At 36.3% G+C, this 20,682-nt stretch overlaps 5 protein-coding genes across 7 annotated transcripts; 4 read left to right on the top strand and 1 right to left on the bottom strand.

Moving 5' to 3' along the window:
- Window positions 1-850: 850 nt before the first annotated feature.
- LOC104784274 (glutathione S-transferase T3-like) lies at window positions 851-1,886 on the top strand. Its single transcript, XM_010509323.2, has 2 exons — window positions 851-1,367; window positions 1,507-1,886. The coding sequence occupies exons 1-2, from the start codon at window positions 851-853 to the stop codon at window positions 1,884-1,886; spliced, it is 897 nt and encodes a 298-aa protein (XP_010507625.2).
- A 1,099-nt stretch (window positions 1,887-2,985) lies between these two features.
- On the top strand, window positions 2,986-5,374 carry LOC147946297 (F-box/LRR-repeat protein At2g43260-like). Its single transcript, XM_087509567.1, has 3 exons — window positions 2,986-3,193; window positions 3,371-3,460; window positions 4,788-5,374. The coding sequence occupies exons 1-3, from the start codon at window positions 2,986-2,988 to the stop codon at window positions 5,372-5,374; spliced, it is 885 nt and encodes a 294-aa protein (XP_087365693.1).
- Window positions 5,375-9,908: 4,534 nt separating this feature from the next.
- LOC104782382 (CDP-diacylglycerol--glycerol-3-phosphate 3-phosphatidyltransferase 1, chloroplastic/mitochondrial) lies at window positions 9,909-11,678 on the bottom strand. Its single transcript, XM_010507294.3, has 6 exons — window positions 11,093-11,678; window positions 10,860-10,957; window positions 10,733-10,783; window positions 10,518-10,631; window positions 10,376-10,432; window positions 9,909-10,280 (listed from the first exon to the last, which is right to left on the bottom strand). Exons 1-6 carry the CDS (start codon window positions 11,478-11,480, stop codon window positions 10,083-10,085), a joined length of 906 nt encoding a protein of 301 aa, XP_010505596.1. The 5' UTR covers window positions 11,481-11,678; the 3' UTR covers window positions 9,909-10,082.
- Window positions 11,679-13,979: 2,301 nt separating this feature from the next.
- Window positions 13,980-14,772, top strand: LOC147946296 (uncharacterized). The gene is made up of 3 exons (XM_087509566.1): window positions 13,980-14,025; window positions 14,069-14,382; window positions 14,525-14,772. Exons 1-3 carry the CDS (start codon window positions 13,980-13,982, stop codon window positions 14,618-14,620), a joined length of 456 nt encoding a protein of 151 aa, XP_087365692.1. The 3' UTR covers window positions 14,621-14,772.
- A 709-nt stretch (window positions 14,773-15,481) lies between these two features.
- On the top strand, window positions 15,482-20,628 carry LOC104782380 (uncharacterized). 3 transcript variants are annotated; one of them, XM_010507292.2, is made up of 18 exons: window positions 15,482-15,814; window positions 16,111-16,180; window positions 16,313-16,912; window positions 17,055-17,234; window positions 17,360-17,473; window positions 17,580-17,638; window positions 17,816-17,882; window positions 17,994-18,045; window positions 18,129-18,221; window positions 18,359-18,442; window positions 18,565-18,974; window positions 19,067-19,128; window positions 19,234-19,303; window positions 19,463-19,543; window positions 19,636-19,737; window positions 20,066-20,190; window positions 20,293-20,352; window positions 20,540-20,628. In XM_010507292.2, exons 1-17 carry the CDS (start codon window positions 15,756-15,758, stop codon window positions 20,330-20,332), a joined length of 2,268 nt encoding a protein of 755 aa, XP_010505594.1. In that variant the 5' UTR covers window positions 15,482-15,755; the 3' UTR covers window positions 20,333-20,352; window positions 20,540-20,628. The 3 variants fall into 3 exon arrangements, 2 of the variants coding, with proteins under 2 accessions (XP_010505594.1, XP_087367119.1); XM_087510993.1 differs by having other exon boundaries at window positions 20,066-20,214; XR_015597252.1 differs by lacking the exons at window positions 20,066-20,190; window positions 20,293-20,352; window positions 20,540-20,628 and having other exon boundaries at window positions 15,517-15,814; window positions 18,129-18,226; window positions 19,636-19,738.
- The last annotated feature ends 54 nt before the right edge of the window (window positions 20,629-20,682 follow it).

The following is a 20,682-nucleotide window of genomic DNA, read 5'->3' as shown; positions in this document are numbered from 1 at the left end:
ATTTGTTGTTTTTGGTGTTGTTATTTGTGTAAGCTAATGATGATCCATTTTGGTTAAGTTTAGATAATGTCTGGAGATGGATATGTAATTGTTTCGGTTCTTGACACATGATTGTTTTGTGTTGTTATTAGTTGTTTTTGATGTCGTTATTTGTGGTAGCTAATGATGATTTAGTAAATGTTTATGTTCTTGACACATGATTGTATAATTTTAGAGTACCTTGTTCTTGTTCGATTTAGCTTGTTCATGAATGATTAATTTTATTTTGAATTTGGGCTTCATTAACCGCGGATCTGTCTTTTGTTTTGAGGTTAAATGGACAAACATGGATTGATGCATTGATGAGTATAGAATGTGCATATCTCTTCGGCCATGAAGGAAGGTAATCATCGTCCTCAACTTTTTTGCATTTATTTGGTGTTAGTTAAAGTTTTGTTTGTTGGTTGTGATAAATAGATTTAGTACTTGCTAGTGTAGGTATTAGTGTAGTCTTTGATGTTATAGCTTTTGTTTGTTGGTTGTGATAAATAGGTTTAGTACTTGCTAGTGTTGGTAATAGTCTAGTCAGTCATTGATGTGTTAGTTGGTTGTGAAGATTTTTAATGTGTGGTTGTTGTAGTTTAGGTAAACACTTAATTTCAAAATTTAAACCAACATAAATGTAAACTAAACCTTATAAATTCAAACACAAACAAACAAAACACAAGTCCTTCTTGCTTTAGCAATCTCTTGCTTTTCGATTAACACAAACAAAACACAAGTCCTTCTTGCTGTAGCAATCTCTTGTTTTTCGATAAACACAAACAAACACATCTCCTTCTCCCTTTAGCAATATGGATCAAAACAATACATGAATCCATATCTTCCCACCTCTAGCTATTTGAATCTACTACAAAGTCAACTTGATACCCAAAACCTCGATTACTCTCCTTCTCTAAGTCCATGTTCTGAAGCTCCATCTTCACCTGCATCCCCACAAGAAAACCGCAAGTCAAGGCAAGCATGGTTACCAACAAATGATACCATGTTGGTCAGCGCTTGGCTCAACACTAGCAAGGATCCGATTACTTCCAACCAGCAAAGACTTGCATCCTTTTGGGGGAGGATTGCGAAATACTTTGCATCATGTCCGAATGTTGTTGGTCGGCCAAAGAGAGAGGCGAGTCACAGTAAGCAGAGGTGGGGGAGGATAAACGACTTGGTGTGCAAGTTCGCTGGATGTTTTAAGGCTGCGACTAGGGAGAAGTCTAGTGGACAGTATGAAGATGATGTGATGAAGTTAGCACATAAGATATACTTTAATGATCATGGACATAGGTTTACCTTGGAGCATAGGTTTACCTTGGAGCATGCATGGCTTGTCTTAAGTTTACCTTGGAGCATGCATGGCTTTAATGATCATGGACATAGGTTTACCTTGGATCATGGACATAGGTTTACCTTGGAGCATGCATGGCTTGTCTTAAGATACGATAAAAAAATGGTGTGCCTCCACATATATTAAAGGTAATGGAGTGAAAAGGGTAAGAGCGAGTATTGAGGGGTCTGACCAGGAAGCACACCATCCGATTGATGTGGATGAATCATTGCCCCGTCCTAATGGTGTTAAGGCTGCCAAGGGGAAGTCCAAAAAAAGCTCTAACACCAAACCGATTGATGTGGAGGAAGATGGGAAAGCTTACTTGGAGTTTCAGTTGGATCGAGTTTCGAAGATGTATGAGATGAAGCAGAAGGACTTTGAATTGAAAGAGAAAGAGTTCGCTATGAAGAAAGAGCATATCAAGCATGTGATGCTTGAAAATCTGATTGCTAAAAAGGATTCACTAACTGAATCAGAAAAAACTCTTAAGGAGAAGCTAATTGATGACATGATGTCATCAGGTTGAATCCGAAGTATGTTTGTGTTTTTAGTGTTCTAAGTATTCGGTTGTAATCGGACAAGCTTGTGTTTTTTGTAATCGGACAAGCTTGTGTTTTTTGTAATCGGACTAGCTTGTGGCTGTGTAATCGGACAAGCTTGTGTAATCCAAGTTTATGTAATCCAATTGTTTCTTGTTTCAGTGTGTTTCTTGTTTTAGTGTAATCGAATTGTTTCTTGTTTCAGTGTGTTTCTTGTTTTAGTATAATCGAATTGTTTCTTTTTTCAGTGTGTTTCTTGTTTTAGTGTCATCGAATTGTTTCTTGTTTCAGTGTGTTTCAGTTTATAACGCAGGCCGATCAAGGAGCAAATTCTAAACCCGTGACACCAAAAGAAGCTAGAAGCAAATGGTTTCACTATTGTAGCATTGTACTTCTACCACATAATTTTAGAAGTACATATTCACTTTTGTATAATGTTGTACTTTGACCACATATTTTTATAAGTACTATTGTATTTTTGTACTTCTACCACACATTTTCTCTTGTATTTTTGTACTTCTACTACACATGTTCTTTTATCATTTTAAACCACAAATTTTAAGTTTTCTACACCACAATTTCTTCTATATAATGTCCAAAGGTAGCACACAAAATCTACACACCAAACCGATCAAATACACAAGTCCTTTTCTAAATTTTAAACACCAAAACTCCTTTTCTATATTTCCAAAATCTCTAAATATGGCTTCTTCTTCCCATAATGATGTTGATGACATACTTGATGAATGTTTTAATCAAACATGCGATCAAATCACCAATCATGTATGGAAAAATCTTCTTACTCCACCAATCCAAAGTCAACCACCACCTAAACCAAGAAAAAAGCGAATTCACATTGAAAGAAATCGAGAAGTCGGTCATGACCACTTGTGGAATGATTATTTCAGTGAGGATGTTATTTACCCTCCCAACATTTTTCGTCGCCGTTTTAGAATGAACAAGCCATTATTCATTCATATTGTGGATAAGCTCGCAAATGAAGTTCCCTATTTTCAACAAAGAAGAGATGCTACCGGAAGGTTGAGTCTGTCTACATTGTAAAAGTGTACAACAACAATTCGTATGATGGCATATGGTTCTGCAGCTGATGCGTTTGACGAATACCTCCGACTTTCTGAAAGCGTGGCGCTATCATGCTTGGACAATTTTACAGATTCAGTCGTAAATTTATTTGGAGATGAGTACTTGAGAAGACCCACACCAGCAGATCTTCAAAGACTAATCGACATTGGCGAGTTTCGCGGATTTCCCGGCATGATAGGAAGCATCGATTGTATGCATTGGGAGTGGAAGAATTGTCCCACCGCATATAAAGGTCAATACACCCGCGGATTTGGATAGCCCACAATCGTTTTAGAGGCGGTGGCTTCGTATGATCTCTGGATCTGCCATGCTTTCTTTGGACTACCAGGTACATTAAACGATATCAATATTCTTGATTGATCTCCAGTCTTTGATGATATTTTGCATGGTCGAGCTCCTAAAGCTAAATATAGTGTCAACGGACATGAGTATAAATTGGCTTACTATCTGACAGATGGTATTTATCCAAAATGGTCTACTTTTATCCATTCTATTCCACTGCCACAAACTCCAAAAGCCGCTTTATTTGCGAGACAACAAAAAGTTGTGCGTAAAGATGTAGAGCGTGCTTTTGGAGTTTTGCAGGCTCGATTTGCCATAGTCAAAAACCCGACTCTTATTTGGGATAAGGTAAAAATTGGAAAAATAATGAGAGTGTGTATCATACTGCACAATATGATAGTAGAGGACGAACAAGATGGGTACACTCTGTTTGATGAAACTGAATTCGCACAAATGGAGTCAAGTAGAGCTTCAGAAGTTGACTACACGCTTCCAACACCCAGGCTTTCATGTGTCGCTACTATGCTCAAGAATCGATAGGATGTTCGTGATCGAGAAAAAAATAAATGCTTGCAAGATGATTTGGTTGAGAATATTTGGGCAAAATTTGGAGCAAATCATTATTAAAATAAATCATTCTCTCTTTTTATGAATTGTACTTCTATTGTAATATGTATTAATGTTTTTATTATGTTTTGTATGTTTAAAAAATAATTAAAATGCAATATTTTTTAATTTTATAAAATCTTAAATGTTTACACATTTATACCACTTCTATTCTATTTAAAATTTTTAAATTTAAAAAAACAATATTTTCAAAAATAAGAGACCCAAAATTAAAACCTACCAATGAAAGAGAAAATTTTATCTAAAAATCATAAGTTCTTATATTCAAAACAATACAGAATTAATTCATAAAAAAATTAAGAACTCCCCCTTATAACATCCTGCCCATAATTATGCTCTTAGTTGCGATTTACTTGCAAACTGTGGAACGCTTTATTCAATGATCGAGGATTCATAAAACAACGCTTCCACAAACCAGCAAGGGAAGTGATCGCAACGGTGTTTTTATGGATTTATTTATTGAACCCTGATTTGGATGGAGATATTATCGTACATGTATTCAGAAGATTACATGGTGGTATCAGCTATCCTAACTTAAATCAAAGCGTTATATCTGATATGTTTTACTGCGACGGTTTACTGTTGTTACGAACCAAGGAAAATATCAAAATAACAAGCTTGGGGTATGGAACCCGTGTTTGGGGAAATCCAGGTGGATCGAACTTATGTATCATATATAATATGATATAATAGGATGTAACACCGATATATATGTAAACTTATTGATATATAATTTGTTATCATGCTAACTGAATAGATAATCAGGTTATATGTTTTTACTTATTTATTTTGTGAACACTTTCGTCAATTATGATAACTTGTTTAACATGATAATTATGCATTTAACAAATAATATGTGAATTTTTTGATACTAGTGAGGATGTTCTTTGATACTAAACAATCTGAGATTCTTGATATCAACATTGGGGAATGGCGGAAACTGCCGAGTTCTCCTCCTTACTATGTGGAAGCTAGAAGGAAGTCTGCATGTGTCAACGGTTCCATCTATTGGTTACACTACGATCTTAGTGCTACCTATTGGATACGAAACAATCCTGATTACAAGATACTAGCTTTGGATCTTCACACTGAGGAGTTTCGCGATGTTCCATCACCACCTACACTCGCGGAGCCAGGCCAGCTAGTGAACCTTCAAGACTGTCTAGCTATAGCCATAGCAAATGCTCCACCTTATTACTGGGAGCTAACGATATGGAGCATGGATGCAGAAGAAGAAACATGGAGCAAGACGTACTGTATTCGTTTGTTTTCTAGGGATCTTTACCCTAGACTGTGGAGGATGTGGTGCAGGCCTCTGACGGTTTCCAAGAGAGGTACTCTTTACTTCCATGACAACTTGAACCGCTTGTTCAAGTACTATCCTCACACAAGTTTGGTCCGTTGCATCTCTTCCGGTGTTCGAGTCATCTCTCCCTTCACTGAGAACTTTTTCCCGCTTTGACATGTGGATTCTGCCCCAGGGATGAGGACATTTGGATTTCAGCACATAATTCCAGAGTCTTGGATTTCCAAAACGTTGAGACGAATTGATTTGCAGATTCCAAACATCTTGTTTACCACAACTGTTGCAGCTTTTGTAGTTTTGTTAGCTACTAGGTCTTGATTATTGAATGTCCATAGACTACTGTCTGGCATGTTGAAACAGAGATTTGCTTCTCTTTGGATTGTGGTTTGATAAGCTTTTAGATAGTAAAAATATGACTTTTATTGCATATCCAAGAACACAGACAAAATGGATTGATCAAACTCCCAAAACTCTCACATTACAAAGATAAGATATGAAGAACAAAGTAAAAGATGAGGTCAGAGTAATGGATGCGTCTTTGAGGAAGCCACTTACACGGGAACGTCTTCCGATGATCACTTTGCAGGACTCGTCAGCTTCTTCGTGAAGAGAAACATTCGCTCGTCCTTCATTGATAGCTTTTTCGTTCTAAGAACATCACACAGGTTAGGTCAGAGATGGTATTACAAATAAATGGAGGGTGAAATAAGGTATAGCTTGGATGAGTAAGGGGCATTACTTTTAGCCTGAAGCTCTTCACAGTTCGATTGAGAGTGAGAGCATCACTCGGTGATGATGATAGTTTGAGGGAATGATCCTTCCATTCGTCTGCAAGCTTTTCTAAGAAGAACAACACTAGCTAGCTTCTAGATTCTTCTCATAGAGCTTGTCCCAGTGCTTGCAGCAATCTATATCTTCAGCTAGAGACCGAATAGCGATTTATGTAGCTTCCTTGGCTAAAAACAGGGTTTCCTGAAACAACGGCAACATATTAGAACTCTGTTTGGAGAAGAGAGAGGGAACCAGAAAGATTCAAAATACCTTGTTGAGCTATTTCAAAGAAAAAAAGTAAATATATGTTGAGTGACGAGGTTTTGTTTTATAAGTTTCAATACTAGTGCTTACCTTTACCCTTGCACTATCAAAAAGAGAGAGAACGCTCTTAGGCACTATCATATCAGAGATAGATGTTAATGATTTAACTTACCTTTAAAAGCTTTCCATTTTGAGATGCAGCCCATTCTCTTACTGCTGACATAGTAATCTACAAATGTATCATATAGTTAATGACATGTTCTGCAAGTGAATGATATTAGGAAATCACAATCAATTTTTGCTACATATCTGACCTCTCTACCAATGATTGCAATAGAAGGTACCGTCAATAACAAAGGAACTGGTCCTAATACAGCAACGTCAATAGGTTTTGTACACAGTAAGATCAATGTAGCTGCGACCATAAGCTGAAAAAACCAAGACATACATATAAATCAGAGATATGTGTATCTAGTCTACATATATCTCTTTTTCCACTATAATAAAGACAAGTCTACACACCTTATAATCACTATAAATTAATATTTATAGTAGATAAATATTTATTATTTATATTAGCATATGTATATATGTGTATATATATACAGTATAATCTCTATAAATTAATACTATATAAATTAATAAATACTACAAATTAATAAATTTTGCTAGTCCAAAGTCTGGCCAGTGTAAAAAATAACAAAATTCGATAAGATAATAAGATAATAATTTTTTTGAAATCTCATGCAAATTATGTTCTTAATAATATCGTAAATTAATAATATGTAAATTTACACACACACACACACACACACATATATATATATATATATATAATTGTGAATTAGTTAATTTTTTAGATCTTCAATTTTTTATAATCTTCTTCATTCAGCAATCTAATTCATGCCAAAACGAGTCAAGGAAAAACTTATAAAGATACCACTTACAAGAAAAGATCTTATGATAGTCAAATATGGGACTTTGTACAAAAAAATTGATAATTCAATATAGAAGTTGATAATTAAATTCAGGTTTTTGTACAAAAAAACTGCCATTATTATTATTGATCAGTAAAATTCATATCTTTCAATTCATATTAAAAGGGGAAGGATTTATGATACAAAATAAATTCATTTCATTTGAAGAATATTTATATATATATATATATATATATATACAAGTATAATAATGTATGCTTCTCTTAAAGCTTATATCTGTAAAACAATTGTTATGTTGTAATTTCAAACTATAATGATATAAAATATTCTATAACATGTCATAATAATAGCTATTTTTTTTAAAAAAAATATTCAATTTCTAGATATACATCATTTACACTTTAATAGTTTGATAGACTATCAAAATACGAGAATTGATATTATTTCATAAATTTATGAATTTGTATAAGTGAATTTGTCTATAATATTTGTAAAGAATCTAGATTTGGATCTTCACACTGAAGAGTTTCGCAATGTTCGACCACCACCTACACTTGTGGAGCCAGGCCAGCTTGTGAACCTTCAAAACCGTCTTGCCATAGCCATAGCAAATACTCCACCTTATTACTGGTAACTAACGATATGGAGCATGGATGCAAAAGAAGAAACATGGAGCAAGACGTACTGTATACGTTTGTTTTCTTGGGATCTTTCCCTAGAATGTGGAGGATGTGGTGCAGGCCTGTGGCGGTTTCCAAGAGAAGTGGTGTTTAATTCCATGACAACGTGAACCGCTTGTTCAAGTACTGTCCTCACACAGGTTTGGTCCGTTGCATCTCTTTCGGTGTTCGAGTCATCTCTCCCTTCATTGAGAACTTTTTTCCGCTTCGACATGTGGATTCTGCCCCAGGGATGAGGATTTGGATTTCAGCACCTAATTCCAGAGTCTTGGATTTCCAATACGTTGAGACGAATTGATTTGCAGATTCCAAACATCTTTGTTTACCACAACTGTTGCAGCTTTTGTAGTTTTGTTAGCTACTAGGTCTTGATTATTGAATGTCCATAGACTACTATCTGGCATGTTGAAAAGAGATTTGCTTCTCTTTGGATTGTGGTATGATAATAGTAAAAATATGACTTTTATTGCTTATGACTTTTATGTTGTCAAGTTCACTAATGGTGGTTGATATGTTACGGTTTTGACTCACTTTGACCCCGTTTATTTGATAGTTTTGTAGTTGTTTGAGTCCTTTTCAGTTTATAATAAGAGGCTAGGAAGCTAAAAGCAAGGATTGGAACAGCAGGAGCAATCGGAGCAGAAAGGAGTTGAATTGGAGTAGAGAAGCTGATTTTAGACCCAGGAGCACATGCTCCCGATTTCCGAGCACATGCTCCCAACTTTACGGTTTCATGACGACACGTGGCAAGCATCTAGGCGCCGATTCCCTGCCTAATTCCCCTTATTTTAGGCGATCTTTTGTGAGAGAAAGAGGGAGGAGATAGTGTTTTAATAGGAGATTTTGAATTTGGATTCTTTTCTTATTTTTCTCCACTTGTATGCTATTTAACCTAGGGTTTTTAGGAGAGAATATACACTTTTCTTTTGTTTTTTTTAGCGACGTTTTTGTGAGAGGAAGAAGAGCGGCTACCTTGTGAAGCATTCTCTGAACCCTTTTTATTTTTATGTCATTGAATTTCTCATCTTTTGCTATGATTCATTTCTCTATGTCTGAGTAGTTTTCTTTGCTAGATTAGGGGTTTCAAAGGGGTTTCATGGGTTAGCAACCGAACACAAATAGGGTTCTATATAATCGATTGTCTTCACTATTGTTAGTCTTAATGCTTAGGTTGATTTGATCACTCAATCTATGATTTTAGGTTTATCTATTCATCAAAAGTGTAATAGGTTGCTAGAAAAGACATTAGTGGGCAAATTATCCTAGACCTGCGAAAGTTGATGTGTAGGTGATTTGTGAACTTATCATTCCTGTTCTTTAATGCTTGTCTGCGATTCTGGGCTCAAACGACAGTTTAGGGTTTATGGACCGCCGAGCATGTGCTCCGGATGTCTGAGCACGTGCTCCTTGTTTCCGCACAGAATCGATCAGATAGAGTTATTGATGCCACGACAGTGGATCAGTTTATATTTATGTTTGAGTTCTAGACTGGTACTTAACCTATGCCCTGAATAGTTGTTTAGTTGCCATCTCTGAAATTCCCGAGAATCACCCCTGATCTAGTGTTTTGTTTATTGCCTTTTTATACCGTTTTTAATCGCTTAATTGTTACCAAAAACCAACTTTGAATTGTCTTAGCTTGAAATTGAACCAATAGAACCTTAGAGTAAAACTTGGTCTTCGTGGGATTCGACCCCTAAATACTACTTCTTTGATGTGCACTTGTAGTAGGAAAATAGGGTTTAAAACTCTGTGTATCAGTGGTGGCTCAAACCTTGGCTCAAACCTTAACATAGTATATGGTTAAAAAGGAAAGGAAAATGCAGTACCTTGTAAACAAATATTTGGCAGCCACTTTGATAATACAGCCACATACATAGTCTATAAGAGGAACTCCTACGTATATAAGTTCACCATGTTCATAGAAATAATCAAAATAGCACTTGAAACATGGTCTTTGCCAGCTGTGAAACTTTTTTCTAGATTTGTTTAGATCCATCGTTTCACCTTTGGCTTGATTAATTAGAATGACAAAACTTTTTGTAATGAGACCTGAGGAACTTCATTTCAACATATGCTTATCTACTACAACATGTATCGAATGTAGTGTAGAGTTATATATGAACACTTGTTAATTACCTAAAAAAACTGTCATAATTCATAACAACAACTTCCATGAGCAAGTGCGACAAGAGAATGGACAAATTACAACTACTTCAGTAGTAGTTTCCATATCTTTCTTATATAAACTACTAAAGACAAAACCGATAGTCCTGCTGATACATAAAGCAATCCAGCACCTGAAGCTACGAGCCATCCAACATTGCTATCCCGGCTTGCAAGGAGTATAGTTAGTGCTGTCATCTGAGTGGCGGTTTTCCACTTGCCCAAGTTATTTACAGCAACGGCCTGCGAGCATCAGTAATCAATGCTATGTCATGATTCAGTGAGAACGAAAACTAAAAGAAGGCTCTTCAGAGATGGATGTTGGTGATTTAACTTACCTCTAAAAGCTTTCCATTTTGAGATGCAGCCCATTCTCTCACTGCTGACATAGTGATCTACAAATGTATCATATAGTTAATGACAGATTCTGCAAGTGAATGATATTAAGAAATCACAATCAATTTTTGCTACAAATCTTACCTCTCTACCAATGATTGCAATAGAAGGTACCGTCAATAACCAAGGAACTGGTCCTAATACAGCAACGTCAATAGGTTTTGTACACAGTAAGATCAATGTAGCTGCGACCATAAGCTGAAAAAAACCAAGACATACACAAATCAGAGATATGTATATCTAGTCCTATATACATCTCTTTTTCCACTACAATCAAAAAGAAAGACAAGTCTACACACCTTATCAGCAACTGGATCCAAAAAGGCACCAAACGCAGAACCTAACTTCATCTAAAAAGTACACAATCTGACCGTTAAAGAATGCAATGTAAAACGTATCGAAGAATGGTATAAAGAAAGAAAGTACCTTGCGGGCAAGATAGCCGTCAAGCCAGTCTGTAATGGCTGCTGCAATGAAAATGCTTGTTGTAGCAGTTGTGCCCCACCAACTATCACAGTAAAACGCTACATCCAACAAAAGAAATGAACAATTTTGTCAATTACAAAACAAAAACGTATCTGTGTCTAATGATTATACAGAGCCAGAGAAAGGATCATAATTTCGAATCCAAAACAAAATTGCAGTTAACGAAAACATACTTGCGACGAGGATTGGAACGGCGGCGACACGACCAAGTGTTAACATGGTGGGCAATGTAAGAACTTTGGAAGATGACTGATGCGGAGAATTGTAGTCGTCGTCACCATCATCAAGCTGACCGTGACCAGTGAAACTGTTTCTGGAAGAGGAAGTTGTTGGTCTGCCTTGCTCCGACGAAGAGGATAAAGAAAAGGAGGAAAGGCGGTGGTGGCGACATCTATGAATCGGAAACCTCAGAGATGTAGGGGAGGAGGAGGAGATAATACAGCGGCGTGAGGAGGAACGGCTAAGAAGAATATGAGCCGGAAAAGAAAAGGTTGGGTTTGGACGTAACGTGCGGCGTAAATTGACATCGACGATTAACGAAGCGAGACCTGATCTGAGCATGGGGAAGAGCTTTCTAATTGGATCAATCGAAGACGAAAAGATCAAGTGAGATTTGTTTTAGGGGTACTTTGCAAATTCGAAGCAATTGGGGGAAGAGACAGAACACAGTGACTTCTGACTTTGATTTAAAAGGGCAAAACTGACTTTTCAGTGTAAAAGCTTTTAAACTAGAGGTTATGTATGGAGTTCGAAGAAATTGGGAAGACGGTGTGACGAGGTGGACTCAAAAAGGGTAAAAAGTGACTTTTTTTAATCCAACACTAAATAAGTGGGCTTTAGTTGAATTAAGCCCATATTAGATTAAGTTGAAAGTATATTTGCAAAGGAGGCCAAAAGTTTCGGGGAATATATGGTAAGTAAAGCAAACAATTAAAGTATGTAATAACGTCCTCACATACTACAATCTCGGACCTTTTCTTCGTCCGATATGTTTTTTTTTTCTTTTTCTTTTTTTCTGTCTATTTTATAATTCTAACAGTTTCCTTCGTTATTCCAAATTTATTCTTTCAGTTAACTGTTTAGCGAATGTTATTGGTTTTTGATTTATAGAGTTTTATTAACTTTAAATGTTATGTAGAATGTGTTAAACTTTTTGGTATTATTAGTTTTGTAATTTCTAAAAGTTCACTTGAAATCTAAATAAATTTGTTGTTATTGGATTTTATAAGATTGTAGAAAAATATTTTCCAACATTATAGAAAACTCTTTAACGGTGACCAAAAAAAAAAAAAAAAACTCTCTAACAATTATTCAAAATCTTTCACTTATTCACTTTCTATGATTTTATTAAAGTCATCAAAATTTTATATAAGTTATAATCCATTAACACTCCCTAAATTTAACTTAATAGTAATATTTTAAAGTTAACTAAGTGTTAGTTTAACTCATTATTTCGTATGTCAAAATAAAATATATTGATTTAACTTAGTAACTCCAGCGAAAAAAACAATGCTTGTAAGACAATGCAATAAATGTCTTAAGGGAGTTAATTTATAACTACAATACACATCTACATATATAAGGGACATCTGCTAACCAAATCGCAGCTGCTCAGACACGCGAGATGAAACGCATGCTGGCTAGAGGATCACCGTCGGGGACGAATTCCTCAAAACAAATCCCACATTCCCTATTGTATGGGAATGGAAAGTCTTGGGGAAAGATTGGAACAAGAGAAAATGGGATAGTAAGAACTTAGAGTTCTTCGTCTTCAGAATGATCCCGTGAAGATCCGAAGAGAGCCTTCGTAGATGCGTTGTTTTCGTCTTCGTCCTCAAAAGCAGTGGTTAACTCTTCGTCTTCCTCCTCAGAAGCAGTGGCTAACTCAGAAGCACCAGCTTCAACATCCACATCCGACCGATTAGACAACCTTCTGATTGACCAAAGCAAGAGACAGAAGAAGATGATCGTAATTCCAATCGCAATCCCAGTTAGGAATGCTTAGAAAAATAGAGTATTTCTTAATTTTTTATTTGTATTAATAGAATATTATATAACGTATTAGATATTTGAAAGTAAAATGGAAAAACAAATGAAAGTTGAAAACTTGTATTAAAATTTTATACGAAAGAATATTATTAATGAACTAACAAAATGTTAATATGACAATAAAAGTCTATTTTATGTGTTATAAAAACACATACTTACAAATATTTTACTTATATTTTGTTCATATGTTACATATGTTTTGTTTATATTTTACATATGTTTTGCTTATTTTTTATTAATATATATTCAACATTTCAAATAATTAAAAACTGACTAATTTACTGCCATATATAAACAAAAACACCTACAATTTATATTTTTATAGAATTTAATGTAAATTATACTCAATATATCAAACAATCAAATAATTTACATATATATGATTTTATCATAGTTATAAAATAATATAAATATATAAACAATTAAAAATACATATCTATGTATTTCATGGATAACCATCTATATATATATATATTATTTTTATTTTTATTTTAATAACAAAGGTCATTTTCTTTTTAATTCGCTATGAACGAACCTAAGCACAGATTTGGTTATAACGAAAAGTGTAATTGGGAAGAGACGACGGTGACTTCTCTGACTTGGATTTTTAAAAGGGTTAAGGTATATTTGCAAAGAAGGCCAAAAGTTTCGGGGGAATTGATAATAAGTAAAGCAAATAGTTAAAGAATATAATAACGTCCTCACATACTACAATCTCGGACCTTTTTTCTTCGTCTCCATTGTAAGAATGTTAAATTTACTAAAGTAAAGTTCCATTTTCGTGAGATAACAAGAGAATTGGGTCTGAATTGTGAATAGGCAGCGCGTTTTTTCTATCCCCATATTATACATCTTTGGTCCCTAAAGTTTTGCAATATTTATAGAAAAAGCTTTTAAGGTAAAAAAAAAAAATCAGAAATCCTCTGAAAGCCCCCAAAATATCACATTTCTCAAACCCTAGAGTGGAAGAGTGGAGAGTGAAGAGTGAAGAGTGAAGAAGTGAGAAGAACAATGGCAGCTCTGAAGCATCTACTACTTTCTCAAGCTCGCCGCCAAGGTCTAACCAAACCCTTTCCGTCTCCTTTTCAACAAATCCCAAGACTCTGAACCAACCAAGGCGGAGAATCTTGGTGGTACCTCGGAGTCAGCGAAGCAACAAGAAGAAGGTCGTTCAAGGTGGGCAAGAGGAGAAATCAGATATAAGCTGGTTTCATACGCTCAGCATGCCGTCGTTGAGGATGAAGGAAAGGAGAGAACCCAGGAGGAGATGGAGAGAGAGTGGAAGAGGATTGATTCAGAGAATCGAGCTTTTAAAAGGCGCTTAAGAGCACGAGCTAATGCTCTTGAAGAAGAGGATACCTTCTTATATTTTGAAGAAGAGGATACTACTTCTTCACTTCCTTCCGATCTTAAGGTCAGAGTATTCAATTTTTTTACCCACATGATTTTATCTTCCTTGTAGCTAGGCTTCGTTCGTACCTACCTGCTTGCTTCTTGTAGCTAGTCTTCTCTGAGAACACGCCCTCATTTAAAGATTGTTTGTTTGGATTTTGTAGAAGATGTCATTCTCAGCGGAAGTTAAGAAATCAGTTTGGAACAAGCTACCAAAAATCCCGTTTCTGAATCCTACAAATTTGGCGATTAGATCATGAAGGGAATCCAGCTGCTAACTTGCCTCCTAAGACGAAAGGTGCTATCATCCCTGTCTATGTTCAGATCGTGCCGAATGACGATTTCTCAGAGAAGAACGTGAAAGTTCTGGCGTATCCCGCTTCTGAGGGCCAACCAGTTTTTAAGTTTTCCGATAAAGAATTGGTTATGATCGATGGGTTTTGTTTTCCGAAGCTCATCTGGCGAGATTGATCAATGATCCTAGTGTATTGGTTATGATGATGTGCTCTATTAGTCGGTTTCGTTATATAAGAGACTGGTCTCTCTCTCTCTAGTTTAGTACTGCTAATTAATAGGAAGCCTTTTTTATGAATTTGTATTTTAAGTAGCTAAGCTTTTGCCTTGTAGTAAGATAATCGATTAGGATCATCACAACAATGAAATGTTTCTTTTTGTCCTTTGAAGATATGAAAGCTCTCAGGCACCACTATCATCATATCAGAGATGGATGTTTGGTGATTTTAACTTACCTCTAAAAGCGTTCCATTTTGAGATGCAGCCCATTCTATTACTGCTGACATAAGAGTAATCTACAAATGTATCATATATAGTTAATGACATATTCTGCGAAGTGAATTATATTACCGTCAAAGAGGTCTTTTACTTCAAGAAAGACAAGTCTATTGCAACTGGATCCAAAAACGCAGAACCTAACTTTATCTGAAAAAGTACACGATTGCAATGTGAAATTGCAGGAAAACATATATTGGAAGCAGTTAAAGGAGATTTTTGTTATAAAAGAAAGCAATTGGGAAGACACGACGGGGAGGTGACTTCTTCTGACTTGGATTTTAAAAGGGTTAAGGTATATTTGCAAAGAAGGCCAAAAGTTTCGGGGAATTGATGATAAGTAAAGAAAACAATTAAAGTATGGAATAACGTCCTCACATACTACAATCTCGGACCTTTTCTTCGTCGCTGTCTCTCTCTCTACAATGTAACTTCATCCTCTCTTCTTTTTCAACTTCAGTCGCGTGTAATGATGATCCATTAAGTAGTGTTGCTTGCTCTATCGGATCTTCTTCTTCTTCTTCTTCTTCGCTCAGCAACCTTTTTTCAACTTTCTCACCAAACTTCACTCGGAGAGATCTCGTTCTCCGTCCGACTAAGTGAATAATGATCGCCGACGCCGTTTCCAAGCCCGTGAATCATCTTTTCGCATCCGACCACAGAAGGTATCGCCTTTAGAGCTTTTATGTTCCGACATTGTCTAGCTCTTTGTGTTTCTGTTTCTACTTTACTACTTTTGAGGAATTTTTTTCCAATTGCGGTTTCTCCGTTATAGTCTCTCTGCTCTCGATTTGCTTAGCAAAGTGTTGTCTTTCTGATCACTAGTTGAGTATTTGATGACACTTGATCTTGATTTGCTCTTTTAGTTACTAGAATGAACATACATTAATTGTCCCTTCAAAAGTTGATTTTTGCTGTTTTAGTACTGAGGAAGTTAAATGTGGTTGGTTTTATGAAACAGGGATGCATATGGTTTTTCTGTGAGGCCTCAACATGTGCAACAATACCGAGAATATGTTAACATCTACAAGGTTCAAGTGAACTAAACTTAGAATTTCACTTAGTGTTCCTGATCAAATGCTTGAAATATGCAGTGTCGCTGTCACTCGTTTACTTGATCTTTTACCTTAACCATAGATGGGCTCGTTGCTGATAAACTGCAGGGGGAAGAAGAGGAGAGGTCGACCAGGTGGAGCAATTTCCTGAAAGATCATGCAGAATCTGGCGTGTCACCTGTGAATGCATTGTCTGAAAATAAGCATGTACATTCAAGTGAGAGTGACAAGAAAAAACAAGATGATTTAAACAAGGGAACCGACAGAGAAGATTTGAATACTGAACAGCCAGGTTGTGATTTAACTCCTGGAAATGTGAGAGAGGAAGATGAAGTTCCCAATGCAGAGAAGAAAGTTCAGTTATGGACCGAGATCAGACCATCCCTTCAAGCAATTGAGGACTTGATGAGTGTCCGTATCAAAATGAAGGATGATTCCTCAAATAGTGACCAAGAAGCTCGAAAATTTAATTCTTTACTTTCAACTGATGAGATCAAATATTCAAAGGGAGTAACTGAGAATGATTCTGAAGACGAGTTCTATGATGTGGAGAGATCAGATCCAGTTCAGGATGGTTCTTCAGATGGTACAAGTGTCTCCAGCATGTCGGCTGCTGCTGATGCAACTTCCCTAGTATTTGCTTGCCCCTGGAAAGAAGAACTTGAAGTCCTTGTTCGTGGCGGTGCACCTATGGCTCTGAGGGGTGAGGTAATAAACCTTTGTCATTCTGGATTATTTCCTTCTCTTGTCTCTCTTGTTTATCATTTTCCAACTATTAGTATTTAGTTCTTATTACAGTATATACTTATTTCCTGCTTAATAATCTGATAGTATATATACAAATATTCAGCTCTGGCAAGCATTTGTGGGCGTTAAGAAACGTCGAGTCAAGAATTATTATCAAAATCTGCTAGCTGCTGATAGTCTAGGAAACGACATAGAGCAGGAGCACATGAAACATGCAGATGAGAAAGGTTCAAGTACAGACCCCCTCGCTGTTGTGGAAAAATGGAAAGGACAGATAGAAAAGGTCAGCAACTGTCTTATACTCCAATACTTGATATCGAGCATAGTCTAAACTAGTAATGCAGTGCTGGACTCCCATTGATCGTATTCCTGGTCATTTTCTCAAATGGTTGCTTATTTCAAGTACAGGATTTACCTCGCACATTTCCAGGTCATCCTGCCCTAGATGATGATTTTAGAAATGCTCTGCGGCGGTTGCTAACTGCCTATGCTAGGCATAATCCCTCTGTTGGATACTGTCAGGTATTCGGTTATTAAATTCTGTCACTTCTGTATTTAGTATGGTGATATGCTCACAAAAATGAACTTCTCAGTTATTTGTTATCTTGTATCAATAAATCATGTGCAGGCCATGAATTTCTTCGCTGCACTTTTATTACTTCTGATGCCCGAAGAGAATGCCTTTTGGTATGTTTGGAAACTACTATCTAACTCCTAATATTGTTTATCAATGAAAACCCATTTCGTTGGATCTGTGTGAAGTTCATTTTCTTTGGTTGAATATTAACCACTGTTAGCTCACTCCTCAAATCCTCTTTTATTAACAAATGTGTAAGTTAACTAAATATCATTTCTGATTTGAAGGTCGCTGATAGGCATCATTGATGACTATTTTAATGATTATTATTCAGAAGAGATGATCGAGTCCCAGGTAAATATTAGTATTTGTTTTTTTGTATTTTGTACTGCATTTCTATCTTTTTGAGCATATTAGTGATAGCATCATTATTTGTTTGTTCCTGTATATGAAATCTTTTATCAGGTCGACCAACGAGTTCTGGAGGAGTTAATTCGAGAAAGATTCCCTAAATTGGGTTAGTTTTTTCATTGTCTTGTTTCATCTTACCAAAAGTTGCAGTTGGTGCTAATGTTCTTTGTGATTTCTGTCTTTCCGCAGTTCATCATCTAGATTATCTTGGAGTGCAGGTGGCTTGTGTTACAGGGCCATGGTTTCTTTCCATCTTCATTAATATGCTTCCATGGGAAAGTGGTCAGGTTTTAGAAATTGGAAAACTTTATTTTCAAGCAAATTGTTAATATTATCTTACGTTTCTCTTTGCTGTAAAAAAGTTGCCATCTTTAAATATTCCGTGTGTCAGTCTAATATTATATTGTTTGGTATAACAGTTCTCAGAGTGTGGGATGTGCTTCTATTTGAAGGAAATCGTGTTATGCTTTTCAGAACAGCTCTCGCATTGATGGAGTTTTATGGTACTCGGTTGAACCTAAGTGTCTACATAATTTAAGTGATATGTTTTGTGGACTCTCTGAACAATGAACATACAGTAATAATCAATGGAATTGCTCTTAATTTCTTATATTTGCCATATCAGGTCCTGCATTGGTTACAACCAAGGACACTGGAGATGCTGTTACTTTGCTACAATCAATGACTGGTTCAACATTTGATAGCAGCCAGCTCGTTTTAACTGCTTCCATGGGTTACCAAAATGTACATGAAAGTAGATTGCAGGAATTAAGAAGCAAACACAGACCAGCTGTGGTAGCTGCATATGAGGAAAGATTAAAGGATCTTCAAGCTTGGAGGGATTCGAAAGACCCTGCAACCAAATTGCATAGTCCTAAGCAAGACCCAAAATCTGTTTTAGTGGATTCTAGCAAAGCCTCATTGTCAAATAGGAGTTTATCTCGCTCCGAATCAGGATCCAGTAATGCAGACGAAGTCTTTATTAACCTAACTGGGTATGGAGAGATAGATTGTTTTCAAGATCTTCAAGGACAGGTAATTTGTGTCATCCTTTCTTTTTGTTGGAGTTAGCACCAGTAATTGCAATGTCAACTTAGAATAATAACAGTTGCCCACAATTATTGTAGGCTTTTTGGTTGAAGCGTGAACTCTACAAGTTGCTTGAGGAGAAAAGATCAGCTGTACTAAGGTTAATCTTTTAGCTTTTTATATGAATTTGGATATTGAAGTCACTCGTGAACTTTTATATATCTCCTCATTATCCCCCGATCGTTACCTACCTATGTTATTATAGAGCTGAAGAGTTGGAGGTAGCTCTCCTGGAGATGGTCAAACAAGACAATCGGCGTCAACTGAATGCTAAGGTATTCCCATGTGTGATTTGAAACTCTGTTTCCTAATTGAGCATTTGGTGTACGTTCAGTTGTTTCATATCTATGCTGTCATGGATAAGGAAGATGTTTGTTCATTCTATTTTAAATAGTCTGACTTGTTTAATGCTATTGAACATAAATTTTGGGTAGATTGAGCAGTTAGAGCAAGAGGTGACAGTGCTTCGAAGAATTGTTTCTGATAAGAGGGAGCAAGAAGGTGCTATGATACAGGTTTGCACTTGCAACTTGTCTACTTGTCAAAGTTCTCCCTTCTATTGCAATTGAGTGTATGGTAATTCTAAGACCACTTGAAATTTGTGAAGGTCTTGATGCGAATGGAGCAAGAGCATAAAGTAACAGAAGACACACGGAGACTTGCTGAGCAGGATGCAGCAGCTCAGAGAAATGCTGCTGAAGCGCTTCAGGTTAGAAATTTTGCATTAACTACAAGTATTGATGACAGTGTGTTGCCTTATCTGTTTCAAAGAGTTTTAACTGCTGCCCTCTATTTTTGGTGTGTGTGTGGTCAAGTAAGTGTCTGATTTATCCAGTGACTTCTCTACTTACTAAAGAAATAGTTACGCCTAATGATTCCTTCTAGAAATTTCGAGCTTGATGGTTCTTCTTTAGCATGATACCTTGTCACATGTTTACTTTATGAGGATATATCTTGCTATCTTTTCTTTGACTCAGTATACACATATTTGAGGGGGAAAAGAAGTTATTCTCAGTATGATAATGCTAATGGTGTAGGAAAAGTATGAGGAAGCTGTTGCTGCGCTCGCTGAGATGGAGGAGAGGGCGGTAATGGCAGAGTCCATGTTGGAGGCGACTTTGCAGTATCAATCTGGCCAAGTTAAAGCACATCCTTCACCACGGTCTGTTTCCGTGGCATATATCATGTAAACTTGTTGTAGAAAACAAAACTAGATTTTCCATTGGATACATTACGTCACCATTTGTTTTCTGAAACTTTTCAGGCAACTGAAGCAAGATTTGCCAGTCATGGTCAGTCCCTAGAACCTTATCCAATGACCAAGGTAGTCTTCCTCTTTCTCTCATACAAAAATTGTATATGGCTGCGTCAAGATAAGAGTTTAGTATATGTTCACATATGGAGTTTCTTTGGTCTTTTTGTTGTGGTCTTCAAAACCAATTGTTAATATATCTTATTACATCTGAATCTGGTGCTGGCATTAACAAGGCCTTTCTGACCTGCGATTGCAGAACACCACTCATGAAAAATCTAAGGAGCAAGTTAACGACGAGAAGCCATCATCAACAGGACAAAACATAAACTGCATAGCAGAAGAAAATGACACAAAGCTCTAAGACACTGCGACACTCCGTAAGGTATATAGTTATACAAA

This window comes from Camelina sativa, chromosome 4 (genome assembly GCF_030686135.1).
Source record: "Camelina sativa cultivar CO46 ecotype springtype chromosome 4, ASM3068613v1".
NCBI lineage: Eukaryota > Viridiplantae > Streptophyta > Magnoliopsida > Brassicales > Brassicaceae > Camelina > Camelina sativa.
Note: the sequence above shows the minus strand (reverse complement) of the source record. Positions and strands in the feature narration are given on the sequence as shown.

Coding starts and splice junctions, on each gene's coding strand:
- LOC104782380 (XM_087510993.1), top strand. CDS start 15,756: ATGATCGCCGACGCCGTTTCCAAGCCCGTGAATCATCTTTTCGCATCC. Junction 16,913..17,054: donor CTATGGCTCTGAGGGGTGAG/GTAATAAACCTT, acceptor ACAAATATTCAG/CTCTGGCAAGCATTTGTGGG. Junction 17,639..17,815: donor CCCGAAGAGAATGCCTTTTG/GTATGTTTGGAA, acceptor TCTGATTTGAAG/GTCGCTGATAGGCATCATTG.
- LOC147946296 (XM_087509566.1), top strand. CDS start 13,980: ATGGCAGCTCTGAAGCATCTACTACTTTCTCAAGCTCGCCGCCAAG. Junction 14,026..14,068: donor TTCTCAAGCTCGCCGCCAAG/GTCTAACCAAAC, acceptor ACAAATCCCAAG/ACTCTGAACCAACCAAGGCG. Junction 14,383..14,524: donor CACTTCCTTCCGATCTTAAG/GTCAGAGTATTC, acceptor TGGATTTTGTAG/AAGATGTCATTCTCAGCGGA.
- LOC104784274 (XM_010509323.2), top strand. CDS start 851: ATGAATCCATATCTTCCCACCTCTAGCTATTTGAATCTACTACAAAGT. Junction 1,368..1,506: donor GCATGCATGGCTTGTCTTAA/GTTTACCTTGGA, acceptor CATATATTAAAG/GTAATGGAGTGAAAAGGGTA.
- LOC147946297 (XM_087509567.1), top strand. CDS start 2,986: ATGGCATATGGTTCTGCAGCTGATGCGTTTGACGAATACCTCCGACTT. Junction 3,194..3,370: donor CATGATAGGAAGCATCGATT/GTATGCATTGGG, acceptor ATTGATCTCCAG/TCTTTGATGATATTTTGCAT. Junction 3,461..4,787: donor GGCTTACTATCTGACAGATG/GTATTTATCCAA, acceptor TTTTGATACTAG/TGAGGATGTTCTTTGATACT.
- LOC104782382 (XM_010507294.3), bottom strand. CDS start 11,480: ATGCTCAGATCAGGTCTCGCTTCGTTAATCGTCGATGTCAATTTACGC. Junction 10,784..10,859: donor ACGGCTATCTTGCCCGCAAG/GTACTTTCTTTC, acceptor TGTACTTTTTAG/ATGAAGTTAGGTTCTGCGTT. Junction 10,281..10,375: donor AAAATGGAAAGCTTTTAGAG/GTAAGTTAAATC, acceptor TGATGCTCGCAG/GCCGTTGCTGTAAATAACTT.